The following is a 17,925-nucleotide window of genomic DNA, read 5'->3' as shown; positions in this document are numbered from 1 at the left end:
CATGACTAACACACACACACACACACACACACACACACACACACACACACCGGAAGGAAACAGAAAGCACACAATAGAAACTGTATAGTAACAGACCGAAGGAAAGCCAACTATTTCACTCAGAGCAATGAATGCGAATCCATAAATCTCTTCGAATTTGGAATAAAAATTCAAGTTGGGGAAAAAAAAAGAAGTCTGAAGTTCAATTATGTTGAGTTGCCAAAGCAGCACTTAGATAACGTGACAAAAAAAGGTTTAAAGTCAAAGGTGGATAAAGGCAAATATACACAAAACGAAGTTGGGAGTTTTACTATAACGGTGGGAATGCAGGACACGAGGTTAAACAGGATGGGATGGCCTTGTATTTGTATGTGGCTATAATGCAAAATAAAGATATCCCTGTTATGACCCCCTTTGCGCCACCTTTGCGTTAAAATATGCAACAAAAAGGGGAAATGAAGAGAAATGTCACGGAGGAAGAAAGAAATAAGGCTTCTGTGTCAAGCTTCCTTTAGGAAGCAGGCTGAAGCCTTAATATACCTGGGGATAACTTTCAGAGGGATTAGGAATTTTCCATATCCTTTCTCTGTTTTGTTTTTAATTTACTTCTGTTTCTTTTATTTTTAAGTTTATTTATTTATCTTGAAAGAGAGAGAGGGCACGTGCATGCGGGGGGCAGAGAGAGAGAAAGGGAGAGAGAGAGAACCCCAAGCAGGATCTGCACTGTCAGCACAGAGCCCCATGCTGGGCTCGATCCCACGAACCATGAGATCATGACCTGGGCCAAAATCAAGAGTTGGGTGCCTAACCGACTGAGCCATCCAGGTGCTCCAATTCGCTTCTATGTCTGTTGGCGTACTTCAGGGCAGACTGGTTTTTTCCCACCCACTAATTAGCATTTTCTAAAACCTCTGTTCGTGCAATGTATGTGCTACCTGCTATGGGAACGGGCACATCAGGGGGACTCACGTCTTCAAGCGGCTCACCAAAGTCTAGGCTGTTTGAGGAACGGTATGAACGTTCAGGGAAGTAGGTGGCCACCAAGGAACTCGAGAAAGCGCTGTAACTGGGTCTTCGCAGATCTCGGAATGGGACAGATGGAGAGGTGGAGCAGGAAAGATGTTCCACAAGGGAAGACAAAATGCCAGCACACTGAAAACGGGCTCCCAAACCACGTTCGGGACCGTCCCCAGGGAGCAGGATGTCTGAGGGGGGGGGGGGGCTGGTCAAGGATCTTTCACTTTCAAGGCAATGACGTGTAGGTCCCACGAGATGCCCCAGAGCCTAACACCAGCCCACACCCCCCCGGTTGCCTCCACATCTGCGTGAGACTCCAAGAAACCTCCTTCCTTGGAGCCCACCAGCATCCATGGCTGTTCAATCTCCCCTGGAAGGGGCGTGGATTATTTTTTCTTGTAAGTCGTTTCCTGTGAGAGATGGCTTAGCACGTGGCAGCAGGCATCACATTTTGGGAAACCGACGGAAGACGGCAGCTTAAAAGTATTCTCTGCCCCTTTAGTTGAAAGGCACGGAGTCCAATGCTCTCTGAGAACACTGGCCCTGAACTGGAGTCTTAAGAACTCTTTAACGAATTTGCCTTTGTGAGCACTGAGAGGGCTTTCTGAATTGAGATACAAGCCCCACACTCTTCAACAGCAGCCAAGTGGAATCGGGGAAAAGTAGGTGTTGGGACAGAGCACTCCCTGGTTATAATCCCTCTGCTCCACCGCCTGTTCTCCACTGATAAGGCTCGGAAGCTTCCAGCATCGCAGGACTTCAGAATGCTAACGCGGGCTCCGAATATCCAGAGGGAGCACAGTGCACAGCGTTTTCCAAACATACACTTTATTGGGGGAAAATCCGCCCCCTCCCCAAATCTGCGGAGCTCGCTTCTGGAGTTATTTTTAGAAGCTCTTCCCTTCGGTGTCATTGTGGACTTGAGAACCCCGAGCGAGTTTAAACCCTCTTCTGGATGGGATCTCTTCAGCTCCTGGAGGACCCTGATCGTGCTCCCCAAAGGCTTCTCCAGGCCAAACACAGCCACGCCCTGCGAACATTCCTCATCTGGTAGAGTCACCATCTCCACACCCCACCTGTGCTCCATATTTTTTCAGTCAAATACGCCCCTAGCATCAACACGATTCTCTCAAGGGGGCCAGAGGAGCAAAGAATACAAAGAAATGACCTCTGTCGGACCGGGCGTTATTGCAAGGTTGTCCTCTGGTAAAAAAAAGTAGCAGTTACATTAGTGCTACTTGGAAGCAGTGAAGACACCAGAGGAGAAGGATCCCGTTGGACAAAGCACCGAGGTCTCCGTACTGGATTTTAAGACGGACACGTACCATGACCCAAAAGAAAGCAATCTACATGAAACTTAAGGAAAAGGTCCTAGAGAGTGTTTGTGATTTTTCTCATTTAGAAGCTGTACAGCTGCTAAAACAATCGTCTGGTCAACCGACTGATGACAGCTCCGAGGTTTCATTCTATTCTAAGAACACACAGATGTGACATTTGCTTTTCCATATTCCCCTTGATTTCTGTTTTGGCCTTTCCCATCAAGAGACGACTTCACTGGTGAGTCAACACTGTCTTATCTTTTTAGCTTTATGTACAAATGTATATGCGTGTGTGTGTGTGTGTGTGTGTGTGTGTGTGGGTAGTTTTTTCTTCCATTCAACGTTTGGTTAATATTTTATGGCTGTTTTTGAGCAATCAGATGACGTCAGGACAGGTCAGGAAACAGTTAAACTAATGGTCAAACGAACATCAGCAGACAGGTCTTGGACTCCTGTCATGCAAGATATCCTCATGTTATAATGTATATGTGCTGCCGAAGCGAGCACATCCTCATGTTATAATGTTACCATGTGACCGTTCATTCTGATGGTAACGCGGTGTTATAGGTACATCAAGGCCACGGTCCATCGGCATTTTATATTCACTCGTAGTGGAGGACGCTTTTATATTGCATCTAAGATTACAGATGTAGGGATGCTGTGAGTGCCTTGTCCAGATCTGAGTTCCTTCTGCCGATGCTGTGACTGTTCGGTCTGAAGACAACTCCGACTGAGAGCACACCCTTGCCCTGCCTCTTCTGCGCAGGGCAGCAGAATCCGAATCCCTTCTCCTGAGGGCACGCTCCACAAGAAACCACTCTCACAAGAATCTCTACCTCAGGTCCCGTTCTAGGGCTGCTCACCTAAAACAAAGCCAGAGTTATTTTCCCCGGCGGTCGCCACTCGGACGGTTTGAAGGTGAACAATTCTTTGAGCAGTGACTGTATAAGCAACTTGATATGTCAAGCACAGACATCCGGCTGTTTTGCTAAATATGTGTTTAGGAAATATGAGCCCACTGAATAGGCTGTCTTCTTTTTTTTTTTTTTTTTTTTTTTTTTTTCAACGTTTATTTATTTTTGGGACAGAGAGAGACACAGCATGAACAGGGGAGGGGCAGAGAGAGGGGGAGACACAGAATCGGAAACAGGCTCCAGGCTCTGAGCCATCAGCCCAGAGCCCGACGCGGGGCTCGAACTCACGGACCGCGAGATCGTGACCTGGCTGAAGTCGGACGCTTAACCGACTGCGCCACCCAGGCGCCCCGAATAGGCTGTCTTCTAAGTGGATGCCGACTAAGAACATTTAGTTAATTAAAAAATAGTTTGGGAAACAAGGCATGTGACAGTCAACAGGAGAATGGAGTCCTTTGGGAAAAAAACCTCTTTAACTGATGGAGTGGACTCGTGCATTGAGATAGTTATGGTGGTTTAGGTTAGATATGGTGATAGTTATTTTGACTTGTTCAAGTCTCTGAAATTTCAACGAGAGGCAGATTACCTCAAGCAGACTCAATGCTCTCCCAAAATGAGGGTGCCGTTGATGGAATACATTTAAGTTGATACACGATGCAGAGGAGTCCCCACCCCTCATGCCCATGGCCAAAGCCTGAGAGTGGCCAGAATCGATCCGCTTGGTGGGGAAAAGATGTCCATTAAACCAAGAGGATTCTCCCAGTCTAAGGCTGGGTCATCAGTCTTCTTGACTCAAAGGCTGGGAAAGTCAGCACTGCGGCTGAGGTACACCTACCTATTTCTCTTATGTCCCATGAAAGGTTGGGTTGACCGTCTTCGGCTTGCAGAGCTGACCCATTTTTCTATAAGGGGACAGCCTAAGGAGGTGATCGTAAAAGGTAGCCGTGTCCTGGAGGCAAGATCAGACTGGCAGAAGGGCCTGCCACAGTGCCTGTTCAACCCAAGGGTCTGTGTGCCACATTTGCAGGGGAGGTGCAAATCTGAGGACAAGGGCAAAGCTGGTGACTGGGAACGAGCCATAGAGTGAAAGAGCTGAAATTAGCAACATATTTCATTAGCTGAAATTAGAGCGAAATTAGCAACATACGGGTGGGGTCCTGGTTTACTTTCACTGGTAGATGAAAATGTGTAGCCTTCCCAGCTTTAGGGCACAGACAGTCAGGCAAGGAACAAATGTGACGCCCTGTCAACCCAATGAGTGTCCATTCCAAATTAGAAATCCTAGACAGTGAGAATGCCAGGTTCCTTTTACTTTTTATTTTTTTAAAGAGTTTTCATTTATTTTGAGAGAGAGAGAATGAGAGAGCAGGGGAGGAGCAGAGAGAAGGAGAGAGAGAGAGAGAGAGAGAGAGAGAGAGAGAGAATTCCAAGCAGGCTCCATGGTGTCAGCATGGAGCCCCCCGTGGGGATCAAACTCATGAACCATGAGATCATGACCTGAGCCAAAACCAAGAGTTGGATGCTTAACTGACCGAGCCACCCAGGCGCCCCAGATTCCTTTTGTTTTTAAACAAACATCCATCAGCTGGAAAACCTCACAAATGAGATTTGACTGTTCCTGGCCATCACGATGTAGCCTTTGGTTCTCAGTTGAAAGGAAAAAAACCCTGCTCTAATACATTTTCTGAAATGTCACTCTCAGGAGATAGCAGCAGATAGTCTTTCCCTGGAATCTGGGATATGAAAATGACCTGTGGCTGGAAGGAAACGAATCTTCAGGTGATACATGTAGAGACAGGAGGCTAAGTCTGAAGAGTAAGGAAAGAGAAAGGGGACAGATGGACTGTGCCCTGTGATCCCAGACTAGCGTGCTCCGTGCCTCGTCTCAGGAAGTGAGAACATTTGCCAGTCTCTGCTTCACATAGCTTCCTCTCCTCACCTCCCTCCTTGGCCACCTCCCTTTCCCCCTTCTTCCTGCCTCAAATTGCTTCTCTCATCCTCCTTCCTCTTTCTTAGAAGGAGCCTGCCTTCTTTACTTCGCTTTCATCTTGGAAAAGAGCAGTGCGCCTTGATGATGATTTCTTTAGATGTTCATTTATTTTATTTTTGAGAGAGAGAGAGAGAGAGAGAGAGAGAGAGCACAACCAGAAGAGGGGCAGAAAGAGAGGGAGAGAGAGAATCCCAAGCAGGCTCTGTGCTGTCAGCGCAGAGCCTGAGGTTGGGCTGAATCTCACGAACTATGAGATCATGACCTGAACGGAAACCAAGAGTAGGACGCTTCACCGACTGAGCCACCAGGCACCCCTCTGTCTTTTTCAAGATAAAATGGCAGCTACAATATAAATTTAATTCTAATAAAGGAAAAGTACAGTAAGAATTCTCTTCAGCATGGGGCACATCTCTTGGTGATTTTCAAGATGGCAATCCTTCAAAATTGTTGCTGTACTTGAGAAGTACCTAAATCCTCCCTTAGGGTATTGATTGTGACATTCTTCAGAGGCAAACTCATTTGTTACTCATTTTCAAAACACATGTGCCTTTGTCTTTTCACACTCATCACAGTGAGATTTAAACTAGAGACACAGCATCACCCATTTAAGGGTTATGAATAGCACTGCCTTGAAAAGGCCTGGTGCAAATTTGTGCGGAATTGAAAGTGATGCACTGGACTTGGAAGAATGTCAGGCAGACGCGCAGACTAGGTTGGAGGCCAAGTTTCCTCAGTGTCCTGAGCATGGAACACGAGGCCCTCTCCCACCATGCTCACAGTCAGATCCAAATCATCACTTCCAGATGGAGAAATGGAATGGAAGGGTGGTACAGCCCCCAAGACTCGTGCAGTCTACCAAACAAAAGAGGTTCGATAATCAAGAGGCCACCCTAAGTAAGCACGGAGGAAGATTGGATTATGGACCCCATTCTTCCCCCATCCCTGTACCTGTGCCTCTGGCCAGGTGGCTCTGAAGTCCCTGCCACTAGAGGCTGAGAGCATTTCTCCATTCCTTGGTGTGGGCTGGGTCCACGCTCTGGTGGAATGGCGCCAATCCAAGGCTTTAAGAAACTTTGTATGCCTCCACTTGTCCTCACCACGAGGACAGCACAACCTGGCTGGCCCACTCGTCCAAGGAAGGGGTAGGAGAAGAAGAAAAGCATATGCGATGGCAGCCAAACCCCAGCTGATCTGAAGATGCCCGAGTAAGAGTCAAAGAAGGCTACTCCAAGTGTTGGCGTTTGAGAGGACTTGTTTGTTACACAGCGTTACTGAGAAACCCCTGAGTGATACAAGCGCTGCTCTGAAATGTGGCTTGTTCTAAGGAAGAACATGAATAACGGTGGCTAGAAAATGAGAGTGTGAATGGATAATGGTTCTCTGAAGATGAGGACAGCGCTGTGTGTCTGTTTGCAAGACGGGAAGATGTTCCTCCCCATTCCGAACATCCCACTCCTTAACCGGGTCTCGGCCAAGCGTGAAGGGAAATGTAGAATCCTGCCTTCCTGGCCACATTGGAAACCACTGACAGGTCCGAGCTCGGCGATGACAGACGTGGGCTTCTTCGGGAAGCTCAGACATTTCAAATCTCATTGTGAAGACTATCAGATAGATAAGGAAGTAAGAAAAGACTTTCAGATGACCACCGCCTGACAGACGTTAAACTACTCAGCACTCACAAGGGAAGCCATTCATTCACAGGTCAAGTGTCTTGGGTAAGTGGGTTATAGTCTCACTGAAACTTGCCTTTTAACTTTGCACCTTGTTCCCAACCCTTTCGTCTAAAGCCGCATAGCATGAGTCTCTTGACTCTCCCAACATGGTACTTTAAAACACAGCTGCACATCCCAAGTCTCGTACACACCAAATCCCAAAGCTTCCTTATGATTTTCTTTGGACGCACCGCTCACCATTCCGATCACTCGTCTAGACACCCACTCGCTTGTCCATATCCCTTATAAAATATGAAATGGACAATTAGAGACAATCCTCGATGTGAACCTAAAAGGGCTTCTTAACGTGTGGACGTTATTTTTCCAACTATTTATGCCTATTAAGCTTAACTTTTTTCTGTAAAACTGATTTGGTTTATCCTGTGAATAGATTTCTCTGCTTCAGGAGAGTAATGACTATTTTCTCCTCTAATGATAACCAACTCCAATGGGCTCCCTTTACGGAGAACCTTCTAGATGCCTGGTGCTTCCCATCTGCCAGCTCATGAATCCATTCAAAACCCTGAGGTTTTCATAGCTGTATAGAATGAGGACACAGGTTCAGAGAAGGTGAGTCACTTGCACTAGGTCACACGGCTGCGTGGGGTTCAACTTCAGGCTGATTCCATGAACGGAGTCTTTCTACTATCCTCACCCCCTCACCTCATTTTATCTGGGAAGGGAAAGGCTAATTATGTCATGGGAATAGGCAGGAGAAAAATACGGGTCAGCGTTCTCCCCATTCTGTGCACTGACCAGAAAGGCGTCTCTTTGCCCACTCCAAATGAAAATGGCCTCTCACCACGCGACACGACAAAGCCATCGGCTTTGTCACGACAATCACGTGACTGGCCTCAGAACCCGGATGGAAAGGAACCAACAGAGGCCAGTCTTGTGACCTTCAACCAAATTTTTCTTCTATGATTGTGGTGGACACTGCTGATGCCTTGCCCAGATACCCCTACTGGGTGTCCGGGGGCAGACGAACGGCCTCCCAGAGGTGTCCCCCTCCTAATCCCCAGAACCTGTGACCATGTTATGTTACATGGCAAGGGGAAATCAAAGTTACAGACGGAAGGAAGGCCGCCAGTCAGGTGGCCTTGAGACGGAAGGATCATCCAGATGGGTGCAAGAGGGGCAGTGAGGACCAAGGAGACGGCAGTGTGAGAAAGATGTACCTGCCATCATAACTCTGAACACAGAAGGGGCCACAGGCCAAGGTGTGGACAGTCTATCAAAGCTGGAGAAGGCAAGGACATACACTCTCCCCTAGAGCCTCCAGAAAGAAACGTATCTCCCGACACCTTGGTTTTAGCCCGCTGAGACCCACCGCGGACTTTCAACCTCCAGAACTGTAAGACAGTGACTCTGTGTTGTTTTAACCTTCTAGATTTGTGATAATCGGTGACAGCAGCGAAAAGCCCCGACTGCTCCCAAGATGCGTATGCTGGCTCCCGATGGCTCACAGCGACCCCTTTCTCCAGACAACTGCCTTCAACAGAGCATGAACCACTGGACCCAGCGGGTTAGGAAAGGGCCTCCACCATGGGAGGAGGGAGGGGCCACTGCCAGCAGGATACAAAAGGCTGGCCTCCAGGAAGGCCCGGCTGTGTAACCCTGGAGCCAGACTCCCGCCAGGCGGGGACCGCTTCCTTATTTAGCGACTTCCCTGCCCCATCTGCTTCCTCCCTCCCCCTTCTCCCCCGAGTGCCCCCTCAACAGATCCCAGATGTCTAACTCCCCTCTGGGGCTCTGCTTCTAGGGAATGTGACCTGAGGCAACGGTCACCCTCAGAAGGGATGCCAGCCTGTAGGAAATTGGTGTTGGAGGGGACACGGCAGGGCCGGACAGAAGTGCCTGTGTCAGGGTAGGAGCGCTGGGCCATGAGGCTAGAGAACATACCAGCTTTTGCCTGGGACCTCGCTGGGCCCCGGGCCCGGCTTGCGAGTCTGAGGTTCTGGACCTTAACAGCGTCCCTCCCTGAAACATTCGTGGCCAAGCCCAACTCTGAAGCATCTAGGACGTCAACGAGCGGGAGCAGATCTCCCACACCTGTTGGCCTCAGAGTACTTAGGGCACCCCACGAATTGGCCCAGCGACACCTCTGGAGGGTCAGGGGCATCTCAGGAAGACGGTGCACAACTGGATCGGCCCTGCATCTTTCATTTTCGGCCTCGCTTCCATTTGGGATGACCTCTCCCTTCTCCTAGCGGAGGGATGGTGGCGGGGGGGGGGGGGGGGGGGGGGGACATCCAGGCCTGTTTCCTTGCTCTTTCTTCCTGTTCTGCGGTGACGGGTCAATTACCAGGGTATACTGCTGCTCTCGAAACAACGGGTTCAAGTTCACTCTGAATCCCACCCGAACTGCCTGTAGCTGGGACTTTTGGGGGGTCCTTCCTGTCATCTGGGCACACCCCCTAAGACTCTCAGGCTGCCGCCTCGAGCGGGTCCGTGCCAGGCACAGAGACGTAATGGTGGCTCCATCACCTTTCCCGCCTCGTTCAGTGCCTCCCCCAGAATCATCCCCCCCACACCTGCCCGTCTGGCTCATCCGCTTGTAATTCACCAAGCAACAGACCCCCCTCCCCAGGCTGCCCAGACACACGTCGCTGTGCGCCCTGGAGCGGATGCTGTGATGTGTCACTCGGGCCCCCCTGCAGAATTCCACACCCAAGCGTCCCACGTCTTGCTTGCCTCCCACCGATTCCCTCTCTGCTAACTGCCCTTGGCTGAAAAGAGCTGCTCCGTTCAGGATCATGCCCCTCCCCAAGGGCTGCCCGTACGCAGTGAGAGGTGAGGCAGGGGCACCAAGTCCCGGACCTCCAGCCTCCAAGCAGACGACCGTACAGGGCTCCCCGGGGACCTGGCCCAAGTTGCACCTGCTTCACCATCCAACGCGTCCCTCTGCCCCGTCCTGCCTCCCTTCCCTTTGCCCAGCTATCGATCCCCCAAACAACCTGCCCTCGTGCACGCCTCTGGGGCTCGGAACCCGTCCTGGAACCCGGACCCGGGCCGCACCGCTCTCACCGGCCTGTCCGGCGGGCGCGGGGACCTGGAGGTGGGGGTGGGGGAGGCCTTACCCACGATCATGTGGTTGCACACATCGCAGAAGGTGGGCTTCTTGAAGATGTGCTCCTGAAAGGCGTGGGCCTTGCCGCCAGCCCCGGGGTGCAGGGCGGCCCTGGTGGGTGTGGACGTCAGGCTTCCGGGCGCAGGGAGCGGGCTGGAGCTGGGGCTGACCTCGGCCAGCATGTCCGCCTGCAGCTTCACGTCGCTGTTGGTTCGCTGGAAGAAGTTGTCGGCGCTTTTGCTCCGTAAACTCTTGGTCTTGAAAGAAAGTGATCGTTTTAGTTTCTGGAGCTGCAATGCAATGACAGAACACGCTCTTACGATCGATCATGCAGACTCGGGCTGTGGGGGTGAGGTCGACTGCAGACGCTTGTGTCATTCCCCCCCCACCCCACCCCGGGACACCCTCGGACCCAAGGAGGCTCACGCGTGTCCCCGCGTGGGTGGGGCGAGGTCAGGGCCTGGAGGGAGTTGGCCTGCTCTCTCCCCGCCCCCTCCCGAGCCAGAAGACCCAAAGAGCACGCACGACGCCTGTGCTTCTGCCCCTGCTCCTGGCGGTCCTACCGGCGTGCCATCAGAATGTCCCGTGACGCTGGACTTTTGACACCACCCGCCTTCTGAATTTGAATCCCTGGAACCCGTTCGACCTTCTGGGCTCGGTGGCCGCGTCTGCGATGCCAGGACCTCTGCTAGATGTTCTCTCTTATGGTCACTTAGCAGCCACCCATCTCTATACACAGCAGAGCAAGAGAGGCCGCTGCGTGACTGGGAATCCACGTGGCCAAAGTATCCACGGAACACGAACTAGAAACTCTCAAGCCTGCGTGGGTCTGAAGCGTACAGACGGGTAATCTGGGCGTGGGCGTGTGCGTGGGATTATCTATCTGACCTTCTCTGCTCTTCTCCCGCTTTGCTGCTGGGGTTTGGCCATGGCAAACAGGATCGTTTTTCCTTTGCCCTCGGAATTGGAATTACGAAGGGTTAAAACGTGGGTTTGGCAAAGCCTTAATTTCTGAAAGGTCTGGCTTTGGTCCGGTCTGTACCACCACTCTAGCCTTCACATTGGAGCCAGAAGGGCCTTTTGGAAACACAGATGTGAGCATGTGAGCCTGGGGGTCTTCGTGAAGTTTCTTGAAACTTCATGAAGTCTCGTTTGTTCTTAAATCTAAAGAGACGCTCCTTGTCATGGGCTCCAGGGACTGGCAGATTCTGGGTCCCCGTGACAGCTTGCACCAGCGTGTACCTTGCTCTGTCCATGGCAGCCACGGTGGCCTTTTAGAAGTCCGTGATATTTACTATGCTTTCTCCTCACTGTCCCTTTTGTGCATATGTTTCCCTTTCGCCCAAATAAGAGGAACGGAGCGCTTAGTGGCTGTGTGGTCTGCGAGAGGTCACTTTACCCAGAAGGTAGTTTCCTTTCGTAATTGAATATCCATGGGGACTCTGCCTGTCGCCTGGAATTAATGTCTTTGACCCAAAGCTGCAGATAAAAAGGTGGTAAAGCACACTCGTCTAATAAGGCCCCTGCAAGTGTGGTCAACCCCCCCAAGATGAGTCGATAAGCCCATGCTAAACCTAGTCACCTCTGCATCTCCCCTCCAACCTCTTCCATAGAAGATCAGGAAGATGTGGTCTTCGGTGCTTGGGGTAGACTGCAAAAACGCCCCAATTTTCTACCCTTCCCCTTCCCCATTCACCTCTGCAATGTGATTTTGCAGACCCACCAGTCCAAGGTAGCGTATCTCCTCACTCCTTGGATCTTGTTGGTCTGGGGAATTTGACCAAGAGAAGGTGGCAGAAGCAGTTCTGAGCCAGTTCCGAGCCCAGACCTCAAGCTGCCTGGCATGCTCTGTCCTCCCTCTTGGAAACCAAACTGCCATAGGAGCCAAGCCAGTGCCGCCTGAAGGATGATGACGGGCACACAGTCCCGTCACTTCCCATCACATGAGTAAGACCCCTGAAGCACAGCCACCCTGTTTCCCTGCGTGGAATAAAGAGTCTAGATGAGACCAGAAGAACCGTCGAGCTGAGTCCCATCCAAATCGCCAACCCACAGAACCATCAACTAAAGAGATGACTGGTGTTTGAAATCATTAGGTTGGGTGTCTATTGTGTGTAGAAGGCAATACGTTGCTTCTTCCCACCTTCCTGGAATGTGGTGGGATTGTCATTCCTTGCCCAGGAGATGTTGGTTGTGGCTGTGTGAAGCCAGGGAGCCATCCAGGGAAGAGGCCTGCAGGGCCCTCTAGCGGAGCCCCACTAAGGCCAGCAATGAGGCATCATTAGCCAGAAAGTTCTGGCCAGAGAAGCAGCAACACCCTACATTAAAAGGTCAGAGACAGTGGGCCCTTTTCTCTACAGCCCAAACCCACCAGAGGAGCTAGAAACATCAAAGGAGGAGGAGGAGAAGCTCACGAGTTCTTTGGGAGTTGTTTGTTCTCGTACCATAACCTGGCCCATCCTGACTGATACAGGGGAGCAGGGCCACGCGTCCTTGGGAGCCCTGCATTTATTGTGAAGAGGACCTTCCCTATCTAGCAAAACTAAGTGACACGGGGCATGAAAAGCACTCGCTGAAACAGCCACACCAAGGTGGGGACCGGGAAACCATAAAGGAGCAGAACGGACCTTCCTCACTTCCGTTCCTTCCAGCTAGGAACTGGGCGGGTGCTGGAGGAAGGAGGGATTAAATAGATGGGATGAGAGTTTTATTTTAGACAGAGTTTTATTAAATTCAAGTGACCAGGAAGTTAAGGAATCTGCCAAGATTTTTTATGGGCTGTGGCAACCTAGGGCGAGGGTGGTTTATCAGACTAAATATCATCACATAGAAAAATAAAGTATTTTTCTGTCTCCCCTCCCCCTGCCCCCCATGGAGTTCTGATGGTTCAATAAATGGGCTACTCTAGTCTCCAAAACAGAACAATAGCACCCATTCTGATGATAATAATGGCACCTACCCGGAGGGCTTCACCAGGCGCCCCTTCTTTATCTTCCCAATCATCCAGAAGGCACTGCTGTTCTCCCCCTGGAGAAATGGCCCAGGGAGGTTAAGGGATTTGCCCGAGGTCACACAGCTCACGTGAGTCAAGACCAAGGTTCAGAATGAAATTTACCTGCCTCTAAACCCACCCTCTTTGCACTGCCAGTGATTGACAGGTGATGGAGGCGGGATGAGGGAGAGTTACCCCTCACCCCCAGGGGGGATGGAACTACTCTTGGTGTACCTTTAGAATGGGAAGGGGGGTGAAGCAAAAAAGCAAATGTACATTTTTGGGAGCTATTTCCTTTATTTTATGTCTTTCCAATTTTTCAGAAGTAGTAAGGGGGGGGGGGATGCCTTTTTATCAAAGGGAGCATCAGACTCCCCTTTAAGGCTTCTCTAACAGACCGTGCGTCTCTTCCCTGCTAGGACAGGGAAGGTGATGGGGTGTTGCTTATGTACGTCCGGTCTGGTCTCCCTCCTGTGCTCATGTGCTTTATTTCTGCCCCCAGAACCTTCCAAATACAGTATTCTGTGTTCCCTGGAAGGTTAGCATGATGCCGAGACACCTGTAGCATTTTCCTTGTCCTGGGGGACGCGGCTGGAAATTGTGTCAGACTTTTCAGAGCCTGCCTGCTTGTGGAACTGGAGAATTTGCCTCAGAAGCCAATGTGACAGCTCTTTTTCAAGTGGACAGCTTAAAAGAAATGCCTGCAAGTTAAACAAAGTCTGAGCAGTGAGCTCAAAGGAACACACTTTCTCCAACTATTCCCAAGAGGAGAAGCCAGATGGGAATATATACAATGCAGAAATAGAAGCAAACCCTGATAATAGCAGGCATCACAAAATGATTAGCTTCCATGCCCCACTGCCACAGCCTGGCTCCTTTTATAATAATAATGGTTGAAGGAACAGATACTCTTGAGTGCTTTTCCATTTGCTAGAAACTTCTCTATATACTTTAATTCATGTTATTATCCTCGTGACGTGATGAGTAAGAGATCATTCACTGATTCAATAATTCATTCAAGGAATATTTATTGTGTCACTACTATGAGCCCGGCCCTGACCTTGGTTTTGCAGACACAGCACCGTAAAAAAGGAAAATCCTTTCCCTTAAGGGTTTAAGGTCTAGTGGGTAGAAATAGAAAGTAAATAAATAATCAGAGATGTATATAATAGCATTTGGGTAAGGATAAGAGCCATGAAGGAAACAGAAGTGGAGCCAGGCTTTAGGAGGTGACAAGGAAGGCTTCTCTGACTGGTGACACTGGAGCAGAGGCACATAAGAAGTGAAGTCATGAGGTACTGTGGAGAAGAGCATTCTGGGTAGCGGGGGAAACCAAGGGCAAAGGCCCTGACAAGGTGGTTGTTTGAGGAATACCAGGAAGTCAGTGTGTCTGGGGCAGCAGGTGGAAAGAGAAAAAGGGCAGAGAGGTCAAGGGTCAGCTTCATGCTAGGCCTGGCAGGCCAGGGCAAGGGCCTTGGAACGTATCCTGAGGGTGATATTATGAGCAGGGAAGTGACAAGGTCTGGCTTGAATTTCCAAAGGGTTACTCTGGCTGCTGTGTAGAAAACAGACTATAGGAGGCCAAGATGGAAGCTGGGAGACCAGTTAGAAACTCTTCCAATTATCCTGGGAGAATTACTTTTGGCTTGGCTTAGCAGAGTTACAGTACAACATGGTTGAATTTGGGGTATATCTGGAAGGTAGGACCAACTGGGCCTGCTTAAGGATTAGACGTGGAGTGTGAAGGAACGAGGGGGCTCAAGAACGATTTCAAGGTTTGGGGCTTGAGCAAGTGGTCAAATGGAGGGACTATTTTTTCAAATAAAGAGCCCTAGAGAAGAAGCAAGTTTGTGTGGGCAAGTGGAGTGGGAGGCAGAGTTGTGTTGGGGAAAGTGAGAGTTTGACGTGCTTATGTGGAATTTCACGTGGAGCTGGATATGTGACCCCTGGATTCAGGCGAAAGGTCTGAGCTGGGGAAATACATGTGCAAGTCATGAGCACGTAGGCAGTACTCACAACCAAGAGACTTGATGAGATCACTGCGGTTAGTGCGACGCTGAAGAGAAGTGCTCCGAGGAAGGAGACCTGGAGGTCAAGAAGATGAGGGAAATATTACAAGGTCAAGAAGATTGAGGGAAAACAAAGGCAGCTGAGAAGGAGACACTGGCAAAGAAAGAGAGGGAGGTTTTAGAAGCTCCGGGAATAAAACGATTCAAGAGGAAAAGAGAAGAACGAAGCTTATCCAATAAGTCACATGAGGGCTAGGGGTTGGCTTGCACAATGTCTTTGGGGGACCTTAACGGGAAATGGCTGTCAGCTGTGGAATGAAGATCCATATCCAGAGCTCTCTCAACTCCAGAGCCCCTTCGGTCAAATGGACTTTCGTAAGGTTTTCCACCCTTGACGTCCTCCCGGTAAAAAAATCCTCTGTTTGGCGTGCCCCAGCTTCCTGGTGCCAGCTGGAATGGTACGATCATCCATGTGGATTACTGAGGCAATCTCACCAACATCTGACCCATTCGTGGCCTGATTTCTTTTTTAAAAATATTTATTTATTTTGAGAGAGAGAGAGAGAGAGAGAGAGAGAGAGACGAAGAGAGAGTGCTCAGGCACAAGCAGGGAGGAACAGAGAGAGGGAGAGAGAGAGAGAATCCTAAGCAGACTCCACGCTCAGCACAGAGCCCAGCATGGGGCTCGAACTCACCAACTGTGAGATCACGACCTGAGCCGCGCTCAAGAGACGCTTCACTGACGGAGCCACCCAGATGCCCCGAAGCCCGATTTCTTTTAAGACAAACACAATCTATTCCAGGTCCTGATTGGCTTCAGTTTGGATGTGACTTCAAAGTCAGTTAATAGTCCTTTCACATCTACCTGGCTTGGTCAAAACCAGCAAGAACTGGCTGTTTGTGAGTATGTCGGCAAAGCAACGGTTACCGAGTGTGATCGGTTGAAGGCCCATCAATGAGCGGTGTGGCTTGGGCAGGCCCTCAAGCTCCTTAGCTTGGAATCTATCCAGTAAAGAGACAGGAAGGGCTTGGTGGTTGCTGAGTTCCCCTCCTGCTCTGGCAAGTCAGCGCGGTGAAGGAATACAAAAGACTTTGAACGGTCTCCACTTATAGGAAGTCTAAGATCTAACTCTGGAGATGAGTAGCAATGCTTAAGACGGTCCAAGGGTGACACAAGACCCTAAATTATATTATCAAGTGATAAGTAGAGTGTTTTCATCATGGCCTATTCTGGTATGTCAGAAAAGGGAGCTTTCAATGGTGTCTGGAATAGTCCGGAGACATTCTTTCAAACCGTAAAGGGTGAATTGACTTTCAGACACACAACTGAACCGTGTAAGTGCCCCCCTGCCCCATTCACCTGTAGGTTATATACCCAGGCTTCTCACTGTGTGATACAAGACCCTTGTATACATACATCTGCCCGGCATACTCTAGTCACCCCTCCACTATCCCAGGCGCACAGACACAGTAAGAGAAGCCCCCAAATTTTCAGTGATGCATAAGCCTTCAATGCCTGTATTCTGCCCGGAAATGGCACTCCAGCCTACCTGGAAAATGCCTCATTGTCCTTGAAGGCTTTTCTCTGGCTTCCTGCCTGACCCTCCCAGCAGGTGGACAGGGACTTTCTCTCCTGCGTGACCCAAGTGTGCAGAGTGGAGACATCTCACCGTCCTTCCTGCCGTCCGCTCTGGGCTCCTCTCCAGACCATCAGGCTACTTCCGACACATGCCTGGCACGTAGTAATGACATTCATTACCCCCGGCAAATAGTTATCCAGCTCCTCTTATGCACCAGACTCTGCCCTGAGGGTGTATGTAAGTCACCTTTTGATGTTCGTGCTAACCCTGAAATAACGTGGCATAACGTGCCCCCAAACACCCAGAAAGTGTGGCAGAGTCAGGATTAGCGTCCAGGACGGGCTGACTTCAGAGTCCCAGCTCTCAGCCCCTACACGTTTGTTAAATGACGGCCAGGCAGGCTGATGGATGGACTGAATGAACAGCAAGAGTTACGTAGCCAGACTGGAGACCTGGATGCGGAAGCAGGAGCCAGTGCGTCGCGAGCAGGTGCGCCGGGGTCCCCACGGGATTTAAGCGGTGCCCACAACCGGACTCCAAACATACCAGGTGTGTGGCACACCCTTCCCGAGAAGCTGGCCCGACGGGTCCTCCAGGCGTGCTGGCAAGAGTGGGAAGCAACGGTGATGAAGGCCACGCGTATGGGTGCGTGTGGGGAGGTGTCCCAGGCGAGGACAGCAGCCAGGTGGAAGGAATGTAGAGGATGGTAAGCCGCAGAGACCCACGGCAGGTGTTCCGGAGGAAGAAACCGGCTCTGAACGCCAAGCCGGGGTAGGACCTGGGCGTCTCAGAGGCACACCCCGGGGACGGACAGGTTGGGAAGCCGCTCCCTCTGGCCGTCAGGCTAGCTGCCGTGTCTCCTCCAAAGGTGTTTCTCCGTGGCTCCCAGGTCCACGGCGGCTAGAACAGGAAGGCTGTGGTCGCAGGCAGCTTCTGCCTACTCCTCACCTGTTCCTCTTTGCCGGAGAAATTGAAGGTCATCAATTTCCCGAGATACCAGCATCTTCCTTTCTGAAAGTCCTAAAGGTGGTGGAAGTTTTGTTTGGGGTTTTCTTGGTTCTGTCCTGAGAACAGTCCTCACCAACAGTGAGTCGGTTAGATCTTGTTTCATGGCAAACATCGAGGTAATAATTGATACCTCACTCTTTTGGTATAGCGATACGCGCACACACACACGCACACACACACACACACACACACAACCTACTTTTTATCTGACGTACCTTTCCACGAAACAGCCCTGTGAATTGAGCAGGGCAACTATCACCCCCAAGTGACAGGTGAACAAACGAGACACAAGATGTGAAGTGACATTCCCAAGG

At 50.5% G+C, this 17,925-nt stretch overlaps 1 protein-coding gene across 5 annotated transcripts in view; it reads right to left on the bottom strand.

The window, feature by feature from the left end:
• The window catches only part of STAC (SH3 and cysteine rich domain), a 140,585-nt gene that overhangs the window by 72,967 nt on the left and 49,693 nt on the right, over positions 1-17,925 (bottom strand). For 4 of the 5 annotated variants that reach the window (XM_086720381.1, XM_086720384.1, XM_086720385.1 and 1 more), the window contains exon 2: positions 10,033-10,312. In XM_086720381.1, the coding sequence (XP_086576507.1) occupies positions 10,033-10,312 (280 nt within the window). The remainder of the gene's footprint in view (positions 1-10,032; positions 10,313-17,925) is intronic. The other variant, XM_086720382.1, reaches the window with a different exon arrangement.

Source organism: Puma concolor, chromosome C2 (genome assembly GCF_028749965.1).
Source record: "Puma concolor isolate L17-30 chromosome C2, mPumCon1.1.hap2, whole genome shotgun sequence".
NCBI lineage: Eukaryota > Metazoa > Chordata > Mammalia > Carnivora > Felidae > Puma > Puma concolor.
This window is presented reverse-complemented; position numbering and strand designations above follow the sequence as displayed.